The following is a 24653-nucleotide window of genomic DNA, read 5'->3' as shown; positions in this document are numbered from 1 at the left end:
TGGGCGTGGTTAACTTGTACAGCCACATTAGATCACTATCTTAGGAAAGGTTCTTTTCTCATTCCAGCTTGTTCTTATTAGAAGACAAAAGACATAAAGAATTTTGCTCTTCCAACTATATGGGCAGCTTCTAGCAGCCAAAAAAAAAAATGAGTTTGTCTTCATCTTTATATACTAAGGGACACATTATTGTCTTGTGACTTCCTTTGTATTTCCCTAATCTCTGAGGTCATTTCACATCTGCTGTGGACTCAATTACCATCCACGTGTCTTTGCTGAACTTTTTGCTCCAAAATCTTGCCTAATATTGTATTGGGTTTGTTAACCAGTAAAGTTCTGAGTTTTCTGATGGTCTATTTGCATTGGTTATTTCTCTGTCAAACAGTTCCTCCAACAAAGAGTCCTATCTTCAGGGTTAGAGAAAACACTGTGTATTGTTTAAGTGTTGGAGAAAATAGTGTGTGCTAATTCTTCTTAGATGTTTGGGAGAATTTGCTACTGAAGTTGTTCAGACCTGCAGATTTATCTGGAAGGTCATTCAGTATGGATTCAGTTTATTCCTGTATTTCAAGCTGTTTCTTCATGGTTATTTTGGTCGTTTGTAGTTTGTGTGCTATCTGAGTTTTGTCAACTTGACACAAAAAAAAAAACTAAGAAAAGGTTTTGTTTCTCAACTTCAGTTGAGAAATGGCCTCCATCAGATTGCCTGAGACAAATCTGTGGGGGGAATTTCAGTGTGTGTGTGTGTGTGTGTGTGTGTGTGTGTGTGTGTGTGTGTGTTTCTACTTGTCTTTTGAGAAGTTGATGTTTTTATATTTTTATCATATTTTTTTATCCTCCCCCAGTTCATCCCACATTGTCTCCCACCTCCCTACCTACTCAACTTCTTCATGTTTTAGTCTCTCCATCTTCTAAAAAAATAAACAAGAGAAAATTATATACAACAAAAAAATGCAAGTCTGATTTATGTTGGCCAATTACACCTGGCCATGGGCTTTGCCCTGCAGCTGATATGGCTGGTGTCACTCAGCTGAAGAAAACCTTGACTGAGCCTCTATTAACCACTATCAGTTGCAGCTTCTTGGCTGAGGATAGGACATGTGACCATCCTCCTGCCTGTAGTTCACAATGCCAGGATTGCAGGAATAAACCACTATGCCTGGTTTGTGATGTCTGAGGAACTAGCCTCTAAACCATGTTGTCATGTGTACTTTTTACCCAGAATCTCCCCTTACCATCCTTTTCCCGTCTGTAGAGTGTATGGTGATACCCTGTATTTTATGTCTGATGTGGGGATGGAGCCATTTAGGGAAGAAACTCCAATAAACTGGGTTGGCAGGCACCCCAACACACAGAGGACACTGGAAAGAGGGTCAAATTGAAGCAACCTAGTGACCCCGAGTTACTTTTCTGGTGACTGACATGAGGTATCATCTGAAACAGAAGAGGAACTGTGCCAAGGGCTGATGCACGAGCATTGTGAAGCCATTTTTGCCAAGGCGTGGTGTGGCTGGTCACTGCCTCAGCTCTAGTCCTGTACAGTGGTCCGAGGATGTCCCTATTGGCCGAGGGGACAAGCTGGTTCTCACAAGACAATTACTCCAGCAGTTTTATCGCGCATCCTCACCCCCTTGTGAAGTTGCTGGGTGGATCTATTCTGTCCAGGGAGGCTTGGCTCTGCCTAGAATCCAAAATAATGGCAAGGCTAGGAAATGAGCTGTCTATGCATCTTCAGCTTTGAAGGTGGATGAGCTAGGTTACACAGACACTCCCTGGGTGCTTAACAGGCCTACGTTCGGGAGGAAGGAATGGGACCCAAAGTAGAGGGGATCGACACCCAGTGAAGACAGAGTTGCCAGCCCCTCACTCTGCCTTTGGGTCCCTGTGAGCCTGAGGGAAGAGTCATAATGCTTCAGCCAGGCCGCTTCTAAATACCTGCGTCAGTGTGGCCTGTTGTACTTCTTTGCCATCTAGCTAGAGTTCCATCCGTGTGTGCATTTATTCCAAGAAACAGACCTTGATATTATCTCTCTTGTTTCCTGTCAAATGACTGTTCAAAGCCATGTCATTAACCTCGCAGACTTCAATATCTCTTTCCTGCTTCCTGCGGGTTTGTTTAGCTCTGTGTCTTCCATCATGAGGTGGGTGTCTGGCTAGCAGTGTTGATCCTTTCTTCTGTTTCAACCTAAGTATCCAAAGCAGATCTCTTCCTGTTTGGTCAAACAGCACAGAGTTGAGGGTTAGTTCATCACTGACCCAGTATCCTGTGTCCAACGATCTGAGCAGCAATGACCGGGGCGGGGGTGGTGTAAATGCTCCCAGGAAGTCTCTGCTTCGGGCTCAAGGATCAGGACCCAAAACTGCTGTGTCCTGGTGTGGAACTGCCACACACCCCTCAGAAAGTCCTGTGGTAAGGGCCTATAGATGTTGAGCCCTGTCTGAGAGTGGAACCTTCCCTCCCACAGATGAAGTGGTCACACAGGCTGGGGCTAGGCAGCCCTCTCAACCTGCAACACACAGATGCAGGCTAGGAAGGGAGCAGGAAACCCCAGGCTGCAGGCTGGAGGGCAAGACAGGCAGACCTGGAGACAGGAAGTCCCTGATGAGACGGGGTGCAAGAGGAGGGTAGACAGGCACTCAGTGATTTTCTTTCCTGGTGAACTCATGGGCTGACCTTCAAGCTGCAGGTGTTGGAATCCTGTATCGTGTTGATTACACTTTGTGTATTTACTGATGTGTATGCATAATTCTTAGAGCAGTCATTCTTAGAGCCAGAGATCTGCCAGAGCCTCGTGGCCCCTTTGCTCACATTCTCCTCCGGGAGCTCAGTAGGTTTGTGGTGGTAGAAGACCCTTCACGGACGCAGCATCCCTAGGGCACAGCTGCCGCTAGCTGTCCAGCCTCCTCTTCAGTCTCAATAGATAGTTTTACAGAATTAGCCACTGAAAGTAGACATTTTTCTTCTCGTATTTTTAAGGTGTTCACGTTCACCCTTGCCTTTTCCCAAGAAGAAACTGGACTGTGCCCCATGACTCCACTTCTTCTGTGCACAACGTGCCTTTCGGTTCTGGGCGCTTTGAAGATGTTTTCTCTATTTGTTTGAGCAACTTGCTCATGATGTCTTTGAGTGGAGTTCTCCCTGGGTCCCACATGTTTGCCTTTTCAGATCTTTGATGCTTCAGGTCTTACAAATTCAAAGCAATCTTACCAATACTTTTTTCCTTTCCTCTCCTCTACACTCTCGTTAAAGGTTACAGTGCATGCATGACCTCACGTGCCGCTCCCCTCGAGCCCCCAGAGTTCTCACTGTCTTCTTGCTTGCTTTGGGTTTCTTCTTTCCCTAGTGTCCACGACATTCTTTAAGGAGACTAACCGTTTCTGGATTAAAGCAATCTATGGTTTTCTTTCCTGCTTCCAGTTTTTATAGTTTTTATTTCAATAAACTCAAAACAGACCTCTTATTAATTCTTCATGTTTTCATTGTGGTTTCTGTTCCTTACAGTGTCTCCTAACTTAGGAATTTCCTTATCTGCTCAGTTCTGGGCCGGTATTAGTGGATAATTTTCTCAGAGGTTTAAATGTTTTGGTTTGGTTTGGTTTTTCTCGTCAGAGATGTGCATTTGGAACAGTCTTTCAGGTGTTAAGAACTTTTATTTCCGGGAGGTTGATTCTGTTCTTCTATCTCTCCAGGTCTCGTATAGTTTAGTCAAGGAAGTATATAATGAAACAGGTTGTCGTTTGGAGCTTTGCTTTTTCACTTTCTGTGAGGTAACGTTTCTAGTCACTGTGACCAGTACCTGACAAGAAGCAGCTGGAGGCAGGAAGGATTTGTTTTGGCTCCCGGTTACAGGGGCACTGCCATCCAGCATGATGGGAAATGTGGGCAGCATCCCCCAGCAAGGCTAGCATGCTGCCGGAAGTCTCACCTGCTCTCTTCTTACTGGAACAGGAAGCAAAGACTTCAGGGTCTGAAAGTAGGGATAGGCCCCAAGCCCTCAGACATGGCGCCTAAAACCCACTTCCTTCAGTTAGGTCCCAACCCCTTCACGGTCACAGTGCTTATGAAGTAGCACCAGTAGGTGGAACAAATTTTCAAACATGAGCCTGTGGGTGCTCGGGTCATGATTGGCGTTGTTGTGTGAGCCTGTGGGTGCTCGGGTCATCACTGGCATTGTTGTGTGAGCCTGTGGGTGCTCGGGTCATCACTGGCATTGTTGTGTGAGTCTGTGGGTGCTCGGGTCGTCACTGGCATTGTTGTGTGAGCCTGTGGGTGCTCGGGTCATGATTGGCATTGTTGTGTGAGCCTGTGGGTGCTCGGGTCATCACTGGCATTGTTGTGTGAGCCTGTGGGTGCTCGGGTCGTCACTGGCATTGTTGTATGAGCCTGTGGGTGCTCGGGTCATGATTGGCGTTGTTGTGTGAGCCTGTGGGTGCTCAGGTCATGATTGGCGTTGTTGTGTGAGCCTGTGGGTGCTCGGGTCATCACTGGCATTGTTGTGTGAGCCTGTGGGTGCTCGGGTCGTCACTGGCATTGTTGTGTGAGCCTGTGGGTGCTCGGGTCATGATTGGCGTTGTTGTGTGAGCCTGTGGGTGCTCAGGTCATGATTGGCGTTGTTGTGTGAGCCTGTGGGTGCTTGGGTCGTCACTGGCATTGTCACGGGAGCCTGTGGGTGCTCGGGTCATGATTGGCATTGTTGTGTGAGCCTGTGGGTGCTCGGGTCATGATTGGCATTGTTGTGTGAGCCTGTGGGTGCTTGGGTCATGATTGGCATTGTGTGAGCCTGTGGGTGCTCGGGTCATGATTGGCATTGTTGTGTGAGCCTGTGGGTGCTTGGGCCATCACTGGCATTGTCACGGGAGCCTGTGGGTGCTCCGTTCATGATTGGCATTGTCACAGGAGCCTTTGGGTACCTAAACCATCCCTGGCATTGTCACACAGAGTCAGAGTAGATGCCAGGGAGGGTGTACTCTTTCATTCTTCTCATACAGAACCAGTGACTGCTCTACTCAGGACTTAGGCACTCTGGAATTGTGGTTCCTGGTTGATGAGAACAGCGTTGTCCTCCCTGTCTTGGCAGCTGTTTCTCTAATCCTTCCTGGGACTCGGGAAGCTCACTTAGATGCCTCTGTTGATTGGTGTCTGCTCAGGACATGAAGTGACACTCTGGGATCTCTCTCTCTCTCTCTCTCTCTCTCTCTCTCTCTCTCTCTCTCTCTCTCCTTGGACATTCTCGCCTTCCATGTTCATCTCTCTACCTTGGAGAGACTTAGGATCCAATTGGCTCTCCCTCTCCATAGGAAAGGGTAGAAACTCTCCCATGATGCAAGCAGGGGCAGCATTAGAGCCAGACTTCCTTGCTTTCTGCCTTAGATGATGACTGGGTTCAGGGACTGGTGTCTGCTGTCCTGAAGGACAATGCCTGGCCTTTGCTCTTTAGTTGTATGTTATGTGGAGATAGAGACGGTGAACTTGGCTGGGTTTGACGTAATCCAGGAGACACAGCTTTTGGTAGTATCTGTGAGAGCATTTCCAGAACTGAGTGTGGACATCCTGAACATAGGTAGCTCCTCCTGTGGGCTAGGGTTCTAGACTAAACAAAGTGGGAAAAAGAGAAAGACAGGTAAGTATACCATTCTTCACTCTCTCTCCTGTCTAACCGTGGATGCAGTGTGACCTGTCACTGTAGGCTCTGCTGTCATCCTTTCCCGCCATGATGGATAGCATGCCCCTGAACCCTGAGACAAAAGAAACCCTCGTTTACTCAAGTTGCTTATTGTTCAGTGCTTGGCCCCAACAGTGAGATGCTACTTAGTACAGAGGTTAATCTTAATGGCTGTTAACCCGTCCCTGTGATGCCTGGTTCCTGCTGAATGGACTTGTTACCTGTCCATTGGTCCTGGACTGTGTAGCCAACTCTTCCAGAGTCCTGTCTGTATTAGAGCTCATGCTTGGACATTTGCATTAAGGTAGCTTTTATGAACTGTGGATAATGGCACACTACAGTGCTCTGATTATTCAGACTGTATACAGTAGCTTTTTCTAAACAGATTTATGTCTCTGTATGAATTTAGCATAGAGCTGCTGGTATTTTATAAGGCAACAATGCTAGACATTGGTTTTGGATAGGAAGTGGAGGTGAGCACTGGATTTGTTTACAATTACATGGATTTTAATTACGTTAAAATTAAGCAGCCTAGATATTGTCCAGGAAGCCAGCAACTGGTGACCTATTTGTGGAGAAATCTGGGTTGAGGGTTTCGGTCACCAAATGGTCAAGACTGTATCCTTCTATGCAAGACTCTGAACATAATTCTGAGCATTCTGAGTCTCTTCCCAACCTCCCTAGCAGAGTGCCTTGGCTAGAATGTGCCCCCTGCCTTGCTCACAATAGAATCTAACAACAGAGATGCTTCCCTTCCCTTATTAATGGCATGCTGCTGCTTCAGCCTAGGGAATCCCAAGATGGTAAAATATCTTAAGAAATTTCTGAATTTATAAGTAAATAAAATAGTAGGCTGTGCTTTTATAAAAAAATTAGTTTGAGAATTTCATACATGTATGTAACATGTAACATGCTTTGAACAGGTCTACCCTCAGTCACTTCCCTCCAGCTCTCCCCAGTGCTTTTCCCTTCCAACTTCATGTGCTTTTGCAAACATCCTGGAGTTAACTCAGTGCTGCCTGCATGTGCAATGGCGTGGGACCCTCTCCTGGAACATGGCAGCACCTTCAAGGAAGCCATGGCTGTCACTAATGTTTCTTATGTGTTACTCTGAAATCTTCACAGGGAAAATAGCCTGCCGCAATTCCCAGATATTTATCAGGTTAGCAATAAAGCTCATGAAATTAATACTAAAACAAAATGCCTCTGACCTTTGTCATACACTGGTGGCGTCCAATGTCAGTGGCTAGGGAAATTGTATAAAATGGCATACTAGAAGTGATTCATGGGGTTCCAAACAGAGATCACTGTGAAATAGGTGTGTCTTGATCATTCTCACCTGTTTTAGTTAGGGTTTGTATCTCTAGGATACAATACCATGACCAAAAACAACTTGAGGGGGAAAGGATTAGTTCATCTTGCACTGAGAGTATCCCGACTCATTGGGGAAGGAAGTCTGGGCAAGGGCTCAAGGCAGGGATCTGGAGTAGGAACTGAAGTCGAAGCCACAGAACATCACTTCTTGATGGCTTGGTTCCCACGGCTCGGCCATCCATGACTGTCCACAATGAGCCGTGCCCTCCCACATCAACCATTAATCAAGAAAAACTGGCTTGCCCACTGGGCAGTGGTGGGACTGTTTTCTTAGGTTAAGGATCTCTCTTCTCACAATTGCTCTAACGTGTCAAGGTGACAACAAAACTCACCAGGACATATAGCACACAAAGCCTTCCCCATGGCTCTGCAGATTCACCTTCTTAATGTACCATCCAGAGGATGAGCAATCATAAATAAAAACAAGCAAAGTGTAATACTTTCAAGATTACTCTCCTTCTCTTCCTTCTTAAAGATCTTTTATTTCTTGCCCTAAATATTACCCCTAGGGTCTCTGAAGACCTGAAAGTGTGGAAGTACCATTATTGCTGTATGCGTTATTAATTGGTATAGATGCTGTTCCTAAATATGACTGATATCGCTGTATGCGTTATTAGTTCGTGTGAATGTTGTTCCTAAGGACGGCGGATACTGCCATCAGTATGGGATGTAGACTTGAAAGGCTAATCAGCTTCCAGGTAGGGAAGAAGGCAGGAGACAGATGTGATCAATGGTGCCAATGTCAGAGATGTGGGGAGAACAGGGGTTTCAGATTTGATGGTTTTGAGGAGCCCTGGGGAGATCTAACTGAATGCCCACGGGCATTCAGAGTATCTTTCAGAAGTATGAGACATGATTGGCATGTCCCCATGCATAAGATAAGCCACGAGTTTATATGTGACTGCTTCAGCCTCGAGTGTGTTCAGGGGCTGAGGTGAGACTCTGAGGGAGACTCAGGAATGCAGAGACTGAAGCTCACTGACCCAGCTGGGATACGGACTGTCCTCCTAAAGGCTCACATGTAGAACACCTGGTCCCCACCTAGTGACAAGGTTCTGGCAGGATCTGGGAATCCTAGGAGGTGGGACTTAGCTAGAGGAAGTAGGTCATTGGAGAATGTCCTTGTGGGCTTTGTCTTGCCCCGACTCCTTCCTGGATCTCACCTTACAGCTTCCTGGCAGCCAGTGTGTGAAGAACCTTCTCTGCCACACACTTCTGCTGCCGTGACATTCTGCCCAAGTCCATGGGGCCAAGCAACCATGAACTGAACCTCTGAGGTCACGCATCAGTCGGCCAGATATTTTGTCGCGGTGTTAGGAAACCTGGCTAATATGAACATGTACCTCTAGTAGGGAAAAAAGGAAGATGATTCCTATGAGAGTAAAGAATTTATGAAGTAGAAGAGTGGGGGAAAATGGGAATTGGAGGTACATAATCCAGAAGAAGACACAGGTGACAGAAACATCAAGTTTTATGTGATGAGGGACCCTGAAATGCTGTAACTAGTTTGACTTAAGAAAGTTCCTCGCTCTGTAGATCTAGGGTGTAGTGATGAAGGGTAGTGTGCACAAAACAGAAGATTGTCTGTGACAGTTATACAGTGTTCAGATAGGAGGACCTGGATGCTGCCTGACCGCCACGTAGAATCACTCCTGTCCCTCGTTGGGTCCCTATTACCACAAGCTGTTCTGCTAAGATGTGATCTCAACTGGACAGAATCGTGGCTGACACAGAAATGGAGCACATCTTACCATTTCTGCCAGAAGAAAATGTGTCAGATGTCTCTGTCAGTTCAAATAAAAATGGAACTTTTAGAGGTTTTTATTTGGTGATAACAGGATTTATTGGCCCTGCCCAGAGAGGATGTCATCTGCATTTCCTATGGACAGAGCTTGCTTGACCTTTGTTAACTTTTCACATCTCCAGTTCTCTGCAAATGGTGGTGAAAGCAGTCACTAGTCAAAAGCAATCAAACTCACACCTCCACAGGATTTGTTAACTCCCAGAGGGCCCAGTGGAGACCCAGCTTTCAGCTGACAGGGATCCTCAGTTCACTGCTGTGAACCCCAAGAAGGAGTAGTCTTCAGAGTAATTATTCAAAGGAATACTGTAGGAACAGAAGCAACAGGGTTGGCTTTTAGGCTTGACAAAGAGGTGAGGTATGTCCCTGTGCATCCACAGACCTTTTATATATTAATTTCTGCCAGGACCTAGTTAGCAGCAAATTTAATCATGGTTTTTTGTTTTGTTTTGTTTTGGTTTTTGTCCCTCCTTTGATTAAGACTTCCATGTCAGAGCTGTAGAGATAGCTCAACCAGTTTAAAGCCTTGTCTCCCAAGCACGAGGACCTGAGTTCCATACCCGGAACCCATATTCTAAAACGCTGGGTGTGATGCACATTAGTAATCTAAGCAGTGGAGAGGTGGAGACAGGAGGATCCTGGACTTGTGACTAGACAGAGTAATTTGTTTGTAGATTTGGGACCAGTGAAAGATCCTGTCTCAGGTGGGAGAAAAGCCGATGACTCTTTGGTTGTTTGGTCTTTACGCACATGTGTAAATGTGTGCACATGTTCTTTGGATGACCTCTGGTCTTCACTCACATGTGTACATATGAGCATACACCAGCCACATGCTCACAAACACACATGTGCACTCCAGATATGTGTGCCTCTGTGTGTGAATAATGATATAGTTATATCCCTAAGGTATTTAAAATGTCATCTGACTTTTGTCCCTTAGAACTTCCTTTCTGACCAGTATTTACAAATCATAAGAATAAATAGCCGAGTGTTATATGACAGTTTGATAAACGATTTTCTCACAAAGTATAAACATCCAGGATTCAAATTCTTAATATGGCTGAAAAATCTCTCACTACTGCTGCATGAGGCAAAAATAATAAATTGGTAGTTGAATGGTCCCACAGTTCACATTAATATTATCACTATATTTCTTTAATGAGAGTTGTCTTTTAAGATCTGAAGATTCAGTTTCCCTAGTACTAAATGCCTCATGAGATAAATGTTGATTTTTTTTCTTTGTAAGTATTTGCTGCATGCTTTTTAAAATCAGTCCTTTCCACGATGAGCATGGTCCAGTTCCCCAGCAGAAGCCTCCGTCCTGATTCAGCCCCGACACAGTGCCGACGCTGTCCCCCTTGAAATAGAACAATCCGATCTGCACGCGAGCCTCGCTCTGTAGAAAACTGGCATGTCACCCTGAGCCTCCTAACGGTTTCCTTGCTGAAGGTGTTAGTGCCACTCGCCTGCTTCTTTAAATTGTGCAATTCTTGCAGTCACCACAAAACTTTCCAGCCATTTTCAAGAGCATACTTGTCTCCTCCGTAGCGGGGGAGAGCAGCAGAAAAACAAATACCCTGATGAGTCCATGTACCTGCACGGGCTTCCTGTTCCTGCCCAGAAACAGGTCAGAGTGGCCCTGGTGAATATTAGATTAAGGAGCAAATTGCCTTAGGAATGGGGTAATTGCATCTAAACTGCATAGCTTCAAGAGGCCTCTCATTTGGCCTTAAACAAGAGAACATCTGTTCCTTTCAGCCCAGCTAGACAGGCTGTTCCCGTACCTGATACACACAAGCTGGGGCTCAGGCAGCGGAGCACAGACTGCACAGAGGATAAAGAAATAAAGCCATCAGATTGAGTGCACAGAGCTGGCTGTGCACTGCGTCCTCTGGAAAGCTTGACTGACTCCAAGGCAGCAAGACTGATGTCTACAGAGACCGCTATTCCAGCACCATCACACAGTCATCCCTGGAGAGAGGCGTGCGTTAGACACTCCCTACGCTCGAAGGCCAGTGGGGTGGTGGGAGGGCGATACTGTGAGGCTACCTCCGGCACAAGGACGAACCCGGCTGAGACAAGCCTTTCATGCTGTAAGGCTGCTCCGTGAACTTGGTGTCATGCCTCATCTGTTGTCGTTTTCATCCCTTCCTTCCTTTTCTTTCCTTTTCCTTTTATTTTTTTGTTGTTGTTGTTTCCTTTATCAGTGAACTCCTAGGAATTGGTTCTCTTCTTCCTCTGTGGGGGTCCAGAGGATTGAACTTGGGTCTTCAGGCTTAGCCTCAAGCGTCTTTCCCCTCTGAGGCATTTAGCCTGTCCTTCGTTCATTTCTGAAGTGAGTCAAATGTTGTACCACACAACCGAGATAAAGGGGGTGAGACCAGCTTCAACTCAGAGCTTAACAACGTCGTCATGGAAACCGGTGGCAGATGGTCCAAAGCAGTTTCCTGTGTGCATCAGGGCACTCCTATCCCAGCATCTGAAATCAAGCAGCATTATTTTTCACTTCCCTTGTGTGCATGAGAGGGACCCCAGGCTTGATTCCATGAAGTTCAGGAACACATGGGATAGAGTTAAAGCTGTGTTGTCCAAGCAGCTTGTCCTGCCATGCATGGGGTTTGGAGCAACATTCGGTGGGCATACCAATGACCAGAATGAATGTGGCTGTGCGCAGCTCATGGCCAGTCATGCACACTCATGCCACACGTGTGTACAGACTACTGGTCAGTACCTGAGCAAAGGCGCCTGTAGAAGAGGGTGGGACCCTCCCACCTCCCTGGCGGTGCACACTGAGGGGAAATGCATAACATTCTGGTCTGGGGGCAGGTCCTCTGGGGTTCCACAGAGGCCTTCCGACCCCCCTGGGCTTCTGACATTGGGGTGTGAGCGAGGTCACACCTCATCCCAGATGTGACCATTGAATGGAGAAAAGGTGGACACTTAGTGATAAGAGTCATTCCTGCCACAAGTGGGTGAGGAAATGCATGGAGGTGTAGAATGTGGCTCTGGCCCCTCTCTGCCTCATTAACATTCCTTGTTGATATGTTACTCCCTACATTGGTTGTCTCTATCCTTGCAAGCGCAAGGCTAAAAGGTGTGAGCTCTGTCTTCCACCAACCTCCTTGCTAAGCAGGCTCAACATTGATTAAGGACTCTGACCCTAGATTCAGTTAGTGGTTCTTCCAGAATGGTACATCGCCCTTCTAAATGCATCCTCAGATTGTGAAGACCCAGGAGAGGCCCCAGGATGGCTTTGTGACCACCTGAGAGTGTTCCTGTTCTTGACAGCCATTCTGTCAGTCTTTTCTTATCTTCCTCAGTCTCTTCCTCTCTGATCCTTTTCACCTCCACTCCTGCCCGTGGCAGTCTCCAGGTCCCACCTCACACTCTGTGGCTGTCAGAAGCTGGCTCATCTCTCACTTGTTCCTTGCCACAAATGACCACTTCCCCATGGGTATCTCATTCCTAACCACCTATGCAGGTAGAGCCAGCCTTGGGAGAGCCTGTTTACACATTCTATGGCCTCTGCTTGAAGCCCACTCCTAGATGCTCATGAGCCAGGAAGTGCTTGGGAAAGACTGCTGTGAAATAATGCTTTTGTACACTGTAAAGATTTGTCACTTGTATTGGTTTAATAAAGCACTGATTGGCCAGTACAAACAGGAAGTGTAGGTGGGGTGAGGAAACTAGGAGAATTCTGGGAAGAGGAAAGGCAGAAACACAGCCGTCATCCAGAAGCAGAGGAAGAAGGATGAGAATGTCTTATTGAGAAAATGTACCAAGCCACATGGCTAAAATAGATAATAATTATGGGTTAACTTAAGTTGTAAGAGCTAGTTAATAATAAGCTTCAGCTAATAAGCCAAACAGTTTATAATTAATATAAGCCTCTGTGTGTTTCTTTGGGAGCAAATGGTTGTGGCCCCAGGCCAGCAGAAACCTCTGTTTACAAAAGACTTTCACAGAAAGGAAACAGTGTATCCTTGCTTCTACCTGAGGATACCACTTTGCTTCCAAGGTGTAAGGAGAAGGGTTGCCACCTTCCTGACAACATTTCTTTCTTCTTCCTTGCTGGGGCCCTACACTCTCCAGGGTAAGGTTGGGTAGGACTCAGGTGAGTTCCAGTCAAGGTAAAAAAAAAAAAAAAGTGACCTCACAGCCAAATTTAGAACCAAATACTCCAGGCGTCTCCCAGGCAGTGGGAATTTTACCTCTGTTGCCCTTCCTGTAAATACGAGGGGGCATGTAGGGCTCTGGCGTGAGAGGTAAGGCGGAGAGCTTCTGTCACTGACTACAAAAGGAGGCCACAGGAAGCTCGGGGTGGAAAGGAGGCCACGAAGAAAACTGATTCATCTGGATGCAGAAAGCCTTTGTGTAGGTGTCTGAATGCAGTAAACATGCATGCACGCGCGCGCGCGCGCACACACACACACACACACACACACACACACCAAGAATGAGGCTGAGCTAGAGTGGGCAGGCAGGGTAACCTCTCCAAAGTGAAGGGAAGGAGAGGCTGAACAAACACATGGAGAGGACACACGGGGCTCCATGAGAGAGGCGCTTCTGCAACTTGGTCCGTGTTTTCACACCCTTGGCCTTGCACAGAAGAAACTGATGCCAGCCCCGACCCTCGACTTGACCCCCGCTCCCTACGTGGTGATATTCAAGCCCACTCGTGCCCTTTTCCATCCTTCTCTTCGATGTTTTCAGGGTTCATGGAAGGTCTCTTGTTGCTAGGCAGCTGTGTTCAGCCCTGTGACGGCTGGAAAGGGGCTGGAAAATGGCCCTCCACACCTGTGTAGTGTTTACTGTGAGCAAGAACACGGGTGCAAAGCCAACATCCAGGCGGGTCCACAGAGGGAACCAAGTGCAGTCTTCTTAAACCAGAACCAGACACCCACTGTGGGACACCTCTTGTGTGTGTGTGTGTGTGTGTGTGTGTGTGTGTGTGTGTGTGTGAAGAGGCCACGCTGTGACCCTGGGGAAATCCTCAAAGGAATGGATTCTAGTGCTTCTAAAATACAGATACAGAAACATGAATGTAGGTATTGGAGGTTTCCAGGACTCTCAACTCCCTGTAAGCTTCAATCATTTCTCTTGCCTTACAAACAAGAGCACCCCAAACTTTCATCTCTGTGCAGCCTGCAGGTTTTTCTGCTTGATTTGTATCAGGGCCTGTAGAACTCCATCCTCCACCTTCCCCATCTTGCCCTTAACCCTCCGTTCCCCAGACAACGCAGTCGGTTCTCCCCACTGGCAGGTTCTAACAGCTACAGCGCTGGGCACTGCAGATCAAGGTCGCTGTATTCTCTCTACCGCATCAGTTACATTCTGTTGCTGTGATACAGAGTGTGACCAGAAGCAGCTTGGGGAGGAAGGGGCTTGTTTCAGCTTACATACATATTGTAGTCCACCATCTAAGGAAGTCAGGATGGGAAGCCAGAAGCAGGAACTGAAGCCAAGCCCATGAAAGAGCACTGGTTCATAAAACGGAGCGATGGCCCAGCCCACAGTGGGCTGAGCCTCTCACACTGTCTCTGATTTGCAGCGTTCCACACACTTGCCTACAGGGAATCAGCCAAGGGACACTTTCCTCAGGGGACCCTAGCTTGAGGCAAGTGTATGAACAGCCAACTAGCATGCTTGCTACTCCCTCACCTGTGGTGCCAGCCTTCCAGTAACTTCTAAGCATGGTTTTTCTTCTTTTCCTGGGCTTCTCTTTCCTTTATGATATCTGGTTCCTGGGGTAGGGCTGGAAAAGGAACTGTTCCCAAACATTATTTCTTGGTTTGTAATGACCATGAAGCGAAGCATTTCATAAGCTCTGGAGATAGGAGAAACACTTCTCTTCTGAAACGTCATCTTCATCCAGGAAAGCCATGCTTGACAGCTGAGTACAGGCAGAGAGCACAGATCACTAACCGCTCCTACACACACACACACACACACACACACACACACACACACACACACACAGCTGATCTAGACGTTTCCTGGCAGGATAGCTTGCTCATAATAGATGCTTGATAAATATTTATTGAGATAATTAAAATTTTAAGGGGTTTCAGGAGCCAAAAAGAAAAAATCAGAACTTTCACTTTAACAACAGAACTTTCTTTGAGAGTAAAAGGAAAAGTCAATATTCAGCAAGCAAATTCACAGGAACTCCTGGGGGTTACAGAAGATAGCTTAATTTACTTAGCTCATAGTTCCCTAAGAAAACTATTCTGCTGCCTCCTCATTTCCTTTCAAAGCTGGTATTTTAAAGCCTCTATATTAATCTGAATGAAAACAGCAAATCACCAGCTCTATGAAGTAGAGTGTCAGAGCTGCCCCTTTAGACTTAAAGTAGCCTTGACCTGCAAGCGGGAAGAGCTTGTCTGTGTCCTCGTTTCCATGGCTCCTTCCTAGGACCACACATGTCATTGACTTTTCCATGGCTCCTTCCTAGGACCACACATGTCGTTGACTTTTCTCCATGCTGTTCAGTTCAACTTGTCTCTTTTCCAACACAGAGACCTCAAAGTGACCCCAGGGTGGTGTGGCTTCTTCACTTGGGATTCTGTATGACATTGGGTTTCAGTTGGTTTTATTCCATCACACTCACGGAGTTGAGAGTCGAAGAGAGATTTGTGCTCGCTTCCTCCACATGAAGATGGCCCATAGACCCCAACTGAGAGATGTTGGAGCCTGGGAACCCATTTACTAGAGATAGGCAAAGTGGGAAGTGGGCATCCAGAAGGAAAGAAGGTAGGGTAGGCGGAGACACGTTGTACGAGAAAGGAGGGATGCATGATAGCGCCCACACATCTTCAGATGGGAGATCGAGGGGACACCGAATGCAGAGCACTGTAAGAAGTGACTCAGTTTCCAAATGGCCATTCCTGCCCTGTTCCATCTTCAGAGGGTCGTGGCAGTGGAGGAAGCAGCCACAGTTGATCCTCTGGCAACAGGGAGGTGAGGAACGTTCAGTGATAACTGTCCCTGCCCCAGGCCACACCCCAGCTGGAATCCCCTTCTGCTCTCAGATGTTCAGTCTCCCCACATGCTTTCCTGAAAGTCTTGCCTGTACAGTCTCCCGTGCATTCCAGGGAGTCTCACATGTACAGTCTCCCCATGCTTTCTGGGGAGTCTCACATGTACAGTCTCCCCGTGATTTCCAGGGAGTCTCACATGTACAGTGTCCCCATGCTTTCTGGGGAGTCTCACATGTAGTCTCCCCGTGATTTCCTGGGAGTCTCATATGTAGTCTCCCTGTGATTTCCTGGGAGTCTCACATGTACAGTCTCCCCGTGATTTCCTGGGAGTCTCACATGTACAGTCTCCCCGTGATTTCCTGGGAGTCTCACTTCAGTCTCCCCCCATGCTTCCCTGGGAGTCTCGTCCACTGAACTCACTAGACTTCCTGGAGTCTCCCATCTGCACCCAGTCACCACCCTGTGCCAGTTTCTTGGCCTCATCTTTGTTCAACTCCACTCCGTCACAGTCTGCTGACGCTTGCAGGGTCAGATATGCTGGCTGCCTTTGCGGGTCTCTTGATCACAGGCTCCATCAAAACCAAGTCGCACTGTTGACCTGCAGGCCACTCTATCCTCACCCGCTGTGTCCACCTTTTGAAGTCCTCTCAAGAGCCTGGCTTATTGCCTCCTTTCTTACAGCTGCTTCGGCCCCTTCATATTTCTGGGGGAGGGCTGTAGATGCTCACCTGCTTCTTCTTCCATTTGTAATTGTTCATAGATTACTTGAACCTGGATGAGGGGACTTAGGACCACAATTCTAGATGTGGGGCAAAGCCACAAGAGTCCCCCGTCCCAGACCAGGGAGATGATTAGAGCAGGCCAGCCAAGAAACGTCTCTCATTAATAGTCAGTTGACTTCCAATAGAGAGCACCTGAAGGTTTGTACATATGGCCTTCAGGAGAGAGAGGTGACCTGCCTAGGAACCCCAGAGCAAAGGCAGGGTTGCTTGTCCTATCTGATAGCACCCGTGCTCTGGACCAACGACAGCTGTAGGTGCACCGCCTGCCTCAGGTAGACATGCTCCACTCAGGGAAGACATGTGAGCATGTCCTCTAGTCAAGAGACACTGTCATAGGTGACACTCAAGCTGCCCAAGGCACAGCTTTTCAAATCACCGGAGCACGGTCCTCACCGCACGGCCTCAGAGGACACTTTTTGTCTTTTCTGCTGGGATGTCAGGACTATTCAATGTTGAGTGTCAGAAGAACCCATCTAAAAAGAAGCGGTGAGTGCAAGATTTTTGTCCTGACTTGTTAAGACTAAGTTCAGATGCTTAAATTATAGCAATTGCATTCTTAGTTACAATTAACAGAGTTCCGAAATGGAACAAGGCGGTTATCAGCGGGATTAAAAAGGGGATTTGAGTTATCTCATGTCACTGTTGTGTGCCTGGAATTTCCTGGGGGGTACAGATTGATCTATGTCTGATATAGATTCGGCTTGGCTGTTAAAGGGGCCCAGTCACCCAGAGGTCAGCAAACCAAGTCCTTCTCCAAGGACCCTCCTCCCTGCCCAGTCTCAGGAGGGCCGCTGCTGAGCTCCTGCGGACCACGGTCTCTCTTTTCTGCTCTGCCTGGGTTAGGCTTCTAGGTCGCAGCTGCACCTGACCCGTGTCAGCGGAGAGCTGGCCCCGGGAGTCACACCAACTCAGTCGTCCTTCATCATCTCTTTCCTGCAGCTCTTTGCCGGATATGTAGAACCCCACCTCCAACACGGAGGTGTCAGCTGGGTCACGCTACCCTGAAACTGAGCGGACTAAGGGAATGCCAAGGTTATTGTCGTGGATGTCAAGTTTTCTGCGCCATGTTTTAGACGGAACACTGAAGTGTTGTACAAAAATTAACTAAAAACATGTGACTTGAGTTTCTGTAGTGAACTTCCATAAGTTTGCAGAACTGTCCCACATGAGACTCGTCAAGTTTGAGGGCAATGAGATCCAAGTGTAAGCTCGGGGCCTTTCCTCTGTCACTGCCCTACTCTCCCCCACCCCTTCCTGTGGTTCCATTTTACTTATGTGCCCAATTAAATAGAGTAAGTACAACATATTTAGATAAATTTTAATGGCCAATGAAGTTTTGAAATGTTTGAAAGAGCTATAGAAACCACTCCATCACCGTGAGTCTCAACTAGAGAGTGGAAGTCGAACACTCAGAAATAATTTCTAAAAATAGGAATGTCCAGTGGGAATTTAAAATGCTCAGTGTCTCATATACAGGGAGGAGGCTGGCCTACCTCCCTTGAAATAGGAATCGCCACTCTTTTAATATTTCTTTACTGCAAGCTACATTTATCCTCACGTAGTAATTTAAAAGATGCTCGAATTTCTTAAAAGGTGATTTCTTTTTACAAGGTCAAGCCAAATATCTAAATGGCAACTAATAGATTAGTTTTTATCCTCTTCCAATTTTGCATGAATAAATGGCATTCGTCATCGTATGACATAACTGCATGTAAGTTGAAAAACAATGTAGCTGGCTCATATGAAGGACCGTTTTCTGTAGAAGATAGGGGTTGTTTCCCTCTTGGCTGGTATGTGCCTGGCAGATGAGATATTTGGGGACTTCCAGATAAAATACAAGAATCTGAGACATGGTGTGGTCAGCCAGCCCTGTTGAATCTAATCATCTCTGACAGTCACTTATTCTTGTGCTTGTTCCCGGACAGATACGAGCCCCTGGCTTCTGTTCTTCTGGGCGAGAAGAAGGGTCAGCCTGCTGAGGAGAGATGCCGGCTCGTTCTCCAGCGATGCAAGTTACAAGGCTGGCAGGTTGGTGACCGGCAGACTATGGAAAGGGAAGCTAGGGTTTTAGAGGCGTGAGTCATGGCAGTAGCCACCAGCCTTCCTGGCAAAGACAAATGGCCTCGTTATGTCTGGCATGGCACAGCCCTCGGTGTGTTTGCTGCAAACATGTCGTTCTGTAAGATTTATGGATTTTAGCATCGTGGAGGCAATGTAAGAGACCACCCACTTTCATAGCCACACAGAGACGTGACCGGCTCAGGCCAGTTTGCTCGCTAGCTGTTTGTAAAGCATCTGATATGTAGCATACATGCCCCCTTTCCAGCTCTGTGACAAGGCACCTGAGGTGGACAGAAGTGAAAGGGAAAAGGTTTCCTTGGGCTCGCGGCTCCCGTCCACGATCCACGGGTGCCACTGTGTGTGGCAGACTGAACGTCACACCACAGTGTACATCCATGAACAGAGGCATTCGGATCATGACTTGGAGGATGGAGACGGGAAGAGGAGACGGGAAGAAGGGGAGGGGAGAGCACAGCTGTTCATCTGATGACATTCAGGAAGAAAAGGAGAGGAAGGAAGGGAGGGGAAGAACAGAGAGGGAGATCCCAGGTCCCAGTGTCATCCACTTCGAAGGCACAGCCCCCGCTGGCCTAACTTCCCCTCTCCAGGGCTCAGCTTTGAGTGGACCACCTCCACCTCCTGATAGCCACAGGATAACCAAGCCTTCAACACTTGAGCATTTAGGAGACACACTCTGGATCCAAACCCATATGAGGAGCAGAATTCAGAAAACCCACAGAGTAAAGAAAGAATGTTGAGTGAACCATAGCCTTTGCATTAGCTCCGGGCTTGCCAAGCTGGAGACGCTGTGTGTGGACCCTTTCTTCAGTTTCTCTTCCCTCTGCTTCTCACTGACCTCATAGGGCCGCTCTCTCTGAGCCTTAGCAAGCAGACACGCTTTGAATCTCAGAGCTGTGGTCTGTATGTCACATAAAATGCACCCCAGGAGCCCATGGCAGCTACCCCTAAGCCAGTACAGGGACGAAATAAGGCACACTAGCAGGGCTGTCCCCACTAGAGACGGAAGGGTACCTTAAATGACATCACGAGCATCCTTGGCTAGCTTTAGGGAGAAGGAGTTTGTGTGGAGGAAAATGAAGTCCTGGGCACCGGGAACTCCTTGGAGGGCACAGATGGCACAGAGGATATTGGGGGGCAGCGAGGTGTATATTACTGGAAAACAACCACAGCCCTCAGGTTTAAAGTTAATTGTTCATCTCTGAGTAGAAGGGCATGATCACTGATCAGGGTGGATACAGCAGTGCGTCAGGAGTGGAGGGAGCAGATGGCCCCACATAACAGAACGTGTCTGAGAGCAGCACAGCCTACACGGTACGTCAGCGGAAGCTGGCGCGTCACAAGCACACTCACCTATGACCTAGAATGAGGAGCAGAAGGCTCAGGCACAGGGGGGCGTCACTGTTCCTCCCTCGACACCGCCCACACTCTTCCTTTGTCTCCTTTCTTCCTCTCCTCCTCATTTAATCTTGGTGGAAGTTGGACTCTCGGTCTCAGTCTGAGGGAGGACGCTTACTCACGCTGGGTTGTCATGGTTGCACATCAGCGCCGAGACTGGGTTTTAAAAGGAAGGAATTACTAACCGAGAGTGATGTCAGCACCCCATCCTGGAGCCTGAGACATCGATGTGGGCTCCACAGAGAGTACGGCTTAGCGAGATCGTGGGGAGTTGAGGTCATTTCCGCTTAATCGTGGCTGGGGTTTTAAATAGGCGATTGTAGAGTAGTGGTTTAAGAACAGTGTGATGTCAAAGGTTTCAGGGTGTGTAATTTTCCTCTAAAGAACACTCACTGTTGTGTGTGTGTGTTGAGATTCCAAGAAAACCTAAAATATTTCTCCCAGTTGGGACATCTGTCTCCAGGCTTTTATTATTAAGACCAATTAGAATTCGAGCAGCAGGGAAGTGAATATCAGTGATAACACCCAGTTAGGATTCCCGGTGTATAGGATGGTGTCAATCACGGGAGGAGGCTGGGGTGCCCATATACATATACCAGTAAGCTTCAGATTCCCCAAATCTGTGTTCTAGGTGGGATACTTGAAACAGTGGCTGAGGATGGCGTTAAACTGAAGCCTACATTGGTACTTTGAAAACATAAAACAAACGTATTTTAATAGGGAAGTGTTTGCATCTCATTGCACAAATCTATTTTCTCCTCACTTTTAAAAGACTTATTTTTTGTTGTATGTGTATTTGTGAGCGCCTGCATGCTTGGTGCCACCAGATGCCAGATTCAGACTCTGGATCCTGAGACTAGGATTGGACAGTTGTGAGCCCAAACCTGTGGGTGTTGGAGCCCAAACCTGGATCCTCTGTATGAGCAGCAACCATTCTTAACTGTTGAGCCATCTTGCCCTTTCCTCTCCCCACACAAGAAAGTTGAAAATACAAAAGGAAGGGAATGAGGAGAGGGGTGTGTGTAGATTTCCTCCCCCAAGTACTTCTGCTAAGGAGTCCGTGTTCTCAGTTAGGGAAGACAGATTTTGTTTGGCCTCATCAAGGTGGGACCACTGAGATCTTTCACGCTACAAGGTGAACAGTTGACTTCCCAGAAATAATGCTTATTCGTATTTTACTTCTAAGTTAAACAGAAAACAATTTGCGTTAAAACCTCAATTATTTCTGATTCGGAAAATCAGAGCCCTCTGTTTCGCAAGCAAAACATTTTGTTTGAAATGTGCCGTTGCCAGAAATTCTACCCTTGATTCCATTCTGGGTTGTGAATCAGTTCGGAACTTAAGGAAAATTAAACACGGGTCTGCTTAGCCGTGGTGCTGAAGGGTAGCGGCGGAAGCTTCACATGCCTGGACGGCAACTTCCACACTGCCGTGGTGCGGTGGGTTTTATTAAGCAGCAGTTGACACTCAACGTCACTCCCTACCTGGTTAACATTAAATTAATGCTTATTTTCTATGTCTTCAAAAGGGACTCTAGCAGGTAGAAGAGACTAGGATCATTTTTTTTTCATCCTATGAGCAAGTGAAAGGTGTTAACCAGGAGTTCAAGTCTCTTCACTAAAATATCATTTTTTAAATTAATGTGTGTGTGTGTGTGTCTAACTGTGTGTATCACTTGTATGTGGGTGTCTGCAGAGGCCAGAAGACGATATCAGAGCCCCTAAGTCGAGAGCAGCAGGCAGTTTTGAGGTACCTGATGAGGATGATGGGAAAGGGAGCTCTGTGTCCTCTGTGTCTCTTGCTTGCTGCAGAAGCTCGTGAGCACAAGCCTCCTCCTGGTTCAAGACATCCAGTTTGTGGAGCTGTTGGCTTTGTTTATTGAGATAAAAATGGAGGAAGTGGAGGATGACAGCGTGAAGAAAAATGGGGGTGGTAGGGAGAGACAAGCACATGGTTTATTCCTTGAGCATCTTTGGGCTGGGGTCAGTACATGAGAAATTGGGGGTAAATGGCCACTGCTTTCATCTGCATTTTGGGAGGTGCCTACTCGACACTTTCCTCACCTTATTGACTTTGAGCCCAATGACGGCTCCATGCAAAATGAGGAGAGCAGCCGCAGCGTCGACGGGAGGATGCCGAGCCCCAGAGAGCTGGACCGGCCGATGGGCATACCAGCTGAAACAGTGGGTCCAGCTCCGATTGCCTGGTAGGAAGGCAGCTCTGCTGAGGCCAGCCTGGATTCTGCCTCAGCCTTGTCCATGCTTCAGCATTGAGCTTGATATCTGCCTTTCATTATAGCGATCTGGAGACATTTTGTTCAGGGCCCAGAACTTGAAAGGGATAGATTGTGCTTAATTACAGAGCTTTGATCTCAGACGCTTCCATTTTCCTGTACCAGTGAGCAATCTGCCCTTTGCAGCCGGTGTCTCCTCTGTGCTGATAAGTCACTGGGCAGATGAGGGAAAACCTAGTACCTTCCTATCGCAGGCTGGCCCTGAAGGAGTCCTCTGTGCCCAGACCATTGTCCCTGCAGTAGCACCCAGCTGTTGCCGAAGGTTTGCAACTGAACCAAGAATCACGTTTCTGTGAATAGGAAACCATCAACAGTATATGCCTGGTACTTTACATAGACGCACAAGAACTGTGACTTGTCTAACTGGGTCACACGAAAAACCAGTCAACATTATTTCGGAGGCTGTCTTAGAGGAGAACCATGTGGAATTTTGCTCTGTTTATGCTTATTAGGAATACATTGACCCATCAAGTCTGTGATTTAAAATAACCATACAATGTGTAAATGCTACTTAAGTATGGTGTGGGCATTAACTATTGTAAATAAGGACAAATTACTCTGAGGATCTGTGTAAAAACTGCGGGCCCCACAGTTTTCCTCCAGGGGGGGTTAGTTTTCCAATCTGTGGTTACCACAGTGTCCTTCGCACATTTATCCCCTTCCAGCACCAGAAAGACTCCCGCTCCCTTTCAGGGTGTGAACTGGTAAGTGCCGGTTCTGGCAAACTGTCCCCAAATACTCAGAATCCTTGCCCTTACATAATGTGGCTTTATTTCAAAGAAAGGGGAAGAAAATCAGGACAAAGTGGGAGGGAGCCTTCTTGTTGGTGGTTTCCTGTTCATGTTTAACACAGAAAAGCGTGTCTAAAAACCACAGGGAACTGCTGGGCTGAGAGACGGCCCAGCGGTGAAGAGCGCTCGCTGCTCTTCCGAGGGACCTGGGTTTAATTCCCCACACCCACACAGCGACTCACAGTCACCTCATCCCTGTGGGAACCAGACACACAGGCAGGCACAAGACTATAGACATAAAATAACCAGTAAAGTCAAATATGTGTATATGAGTGTGTATACATATGGAACTATTGCTGGTCTTGAAGAAGACTCAAACTTGGCTCCTAGGACACACATCAGGCATCGCACAAATTCCTATAACTCCAGTTTTAGGGTCTCTGACAGCCTCTCCTGACTTCTATGGGCACTGCACATGTGTGGTGCACCGTACGTGCATACATATATACACACATAAATTATAAATAACTCTCCAATGTATGTGTGTGTGTGTGTGATCTACTCAGAGGGGCAGACTTATTTGCAAGACAGAATTTGAGAACTAGTGTCCTTACTAGGAGGAGAAGAAGTTAACCAGAAATGGTCCGAGTAAAATCTTCATGACTGTCATCATAATGCTGATTTCTTCTTCTCCCTGGATGTATTTTTCTTGACTAAACAAAGAGTCCGTGAATTACTTCACTTGTGTATGGATGGGGTAACCCAAGTAGATTTCATTAAGTCATAGTTTAAAATGAGTCATTGAACCGCCTACAATTTGTAATACTATTGCTGTTATTATATTTTATTTGTCTCAATGTGTTCCCTTTTCCTTCAGTGTTATTTCTGCATAAATTTGATGTAACCCATCTCCAGCTACCCACCTCTGGCCAGATGCCCCATTATCCCCTCACACATTAGGCCCCTCTGGGATATTCTTATTTTACTTGGTCGTTCATTTCTGGAAAGTGAAAACCTCTGAAGCTAATTCTAAGTGGAAAGACAAGTGCTATAATCTGATTTTCATGCGTTTCATATGCATCAACTAGTTATAGGGAGCTTTCTGCTGTGTGGTTATTTGAATGCAGTATTCATTTCTCTGCCATCTGGAGGGATGGAGGATGGAGATACAGATCTGTTGGAATGTTCCCGAATGCCAGGCAATAGAGCAGGTGCCGAGAGCCACAGGGGGTCGGTCTGGGAGTGGTCTTGCTCCTTTTCAGAACGCTTTCTCCTAGAAGGAGTGTTGTGTACAGTTTTCTGACAGTTGAGATAGAAGGAGGGAAGGGGCATCCAGTGCAGCCCTGGAAATAGGTGCTGGGATGTTTTCTCCAGAGGCCGCGGAGATTTTAGAATCCAACCTCAGAGATAGTGTGTCATCAGTAGTTGAAAGATACACGGGACACAGGGTGCTTCTGGGCTTCCTCGGGACCTTGCAGATGGAGCTGAAAAATGCAGTGGAACTTCAGCTTCACCTCAGCTGCTTGCTGAGATGGGAAACCAGCGTGTGTGT

General features: G+C 47.2%; 1 protein-coding gene across 2 annotated transcripts in view; it reads left to right on the top strand.

Annotated features, from left to right (window-relative positions):
- Myo16 (myosin XVI) overlaps positions 1-24653 on the top strand; it is a 473090-nt gene that overhangs the window by 357610 nt on the left and 90827 nt on the right. For both annotated transcript variants that reach the window (XM_087900756.1, XM_087900755.1), the window contains exon 28: positions 18526-18628. In XM_087900756.1, coding sequence (XP_087756882.1) covers positions 18526-18628 — 103 coding nt within the window. The remainder of the gene's footprint in view (positions 1-18525; positions 18629-24653) is intronic.

Source organism: Myodes glareolus, chromosome 23 (genome assembly GCF_982192425.1).
Source record: "Myodes glareolus chromosome 23, mMyoGla1.1, whole genome shotgun sequence".
Lineage (NCBI taxonomy): Eukaryota > Metazoa > Chordata > Mammalia > Rodentia > Cricetidae > Myodes > Myodes glareolus.
Note: the sequence above shows the minus strand (reverse complement) of the source record. Positions and strands in the feature narration are given on the sequence as shown.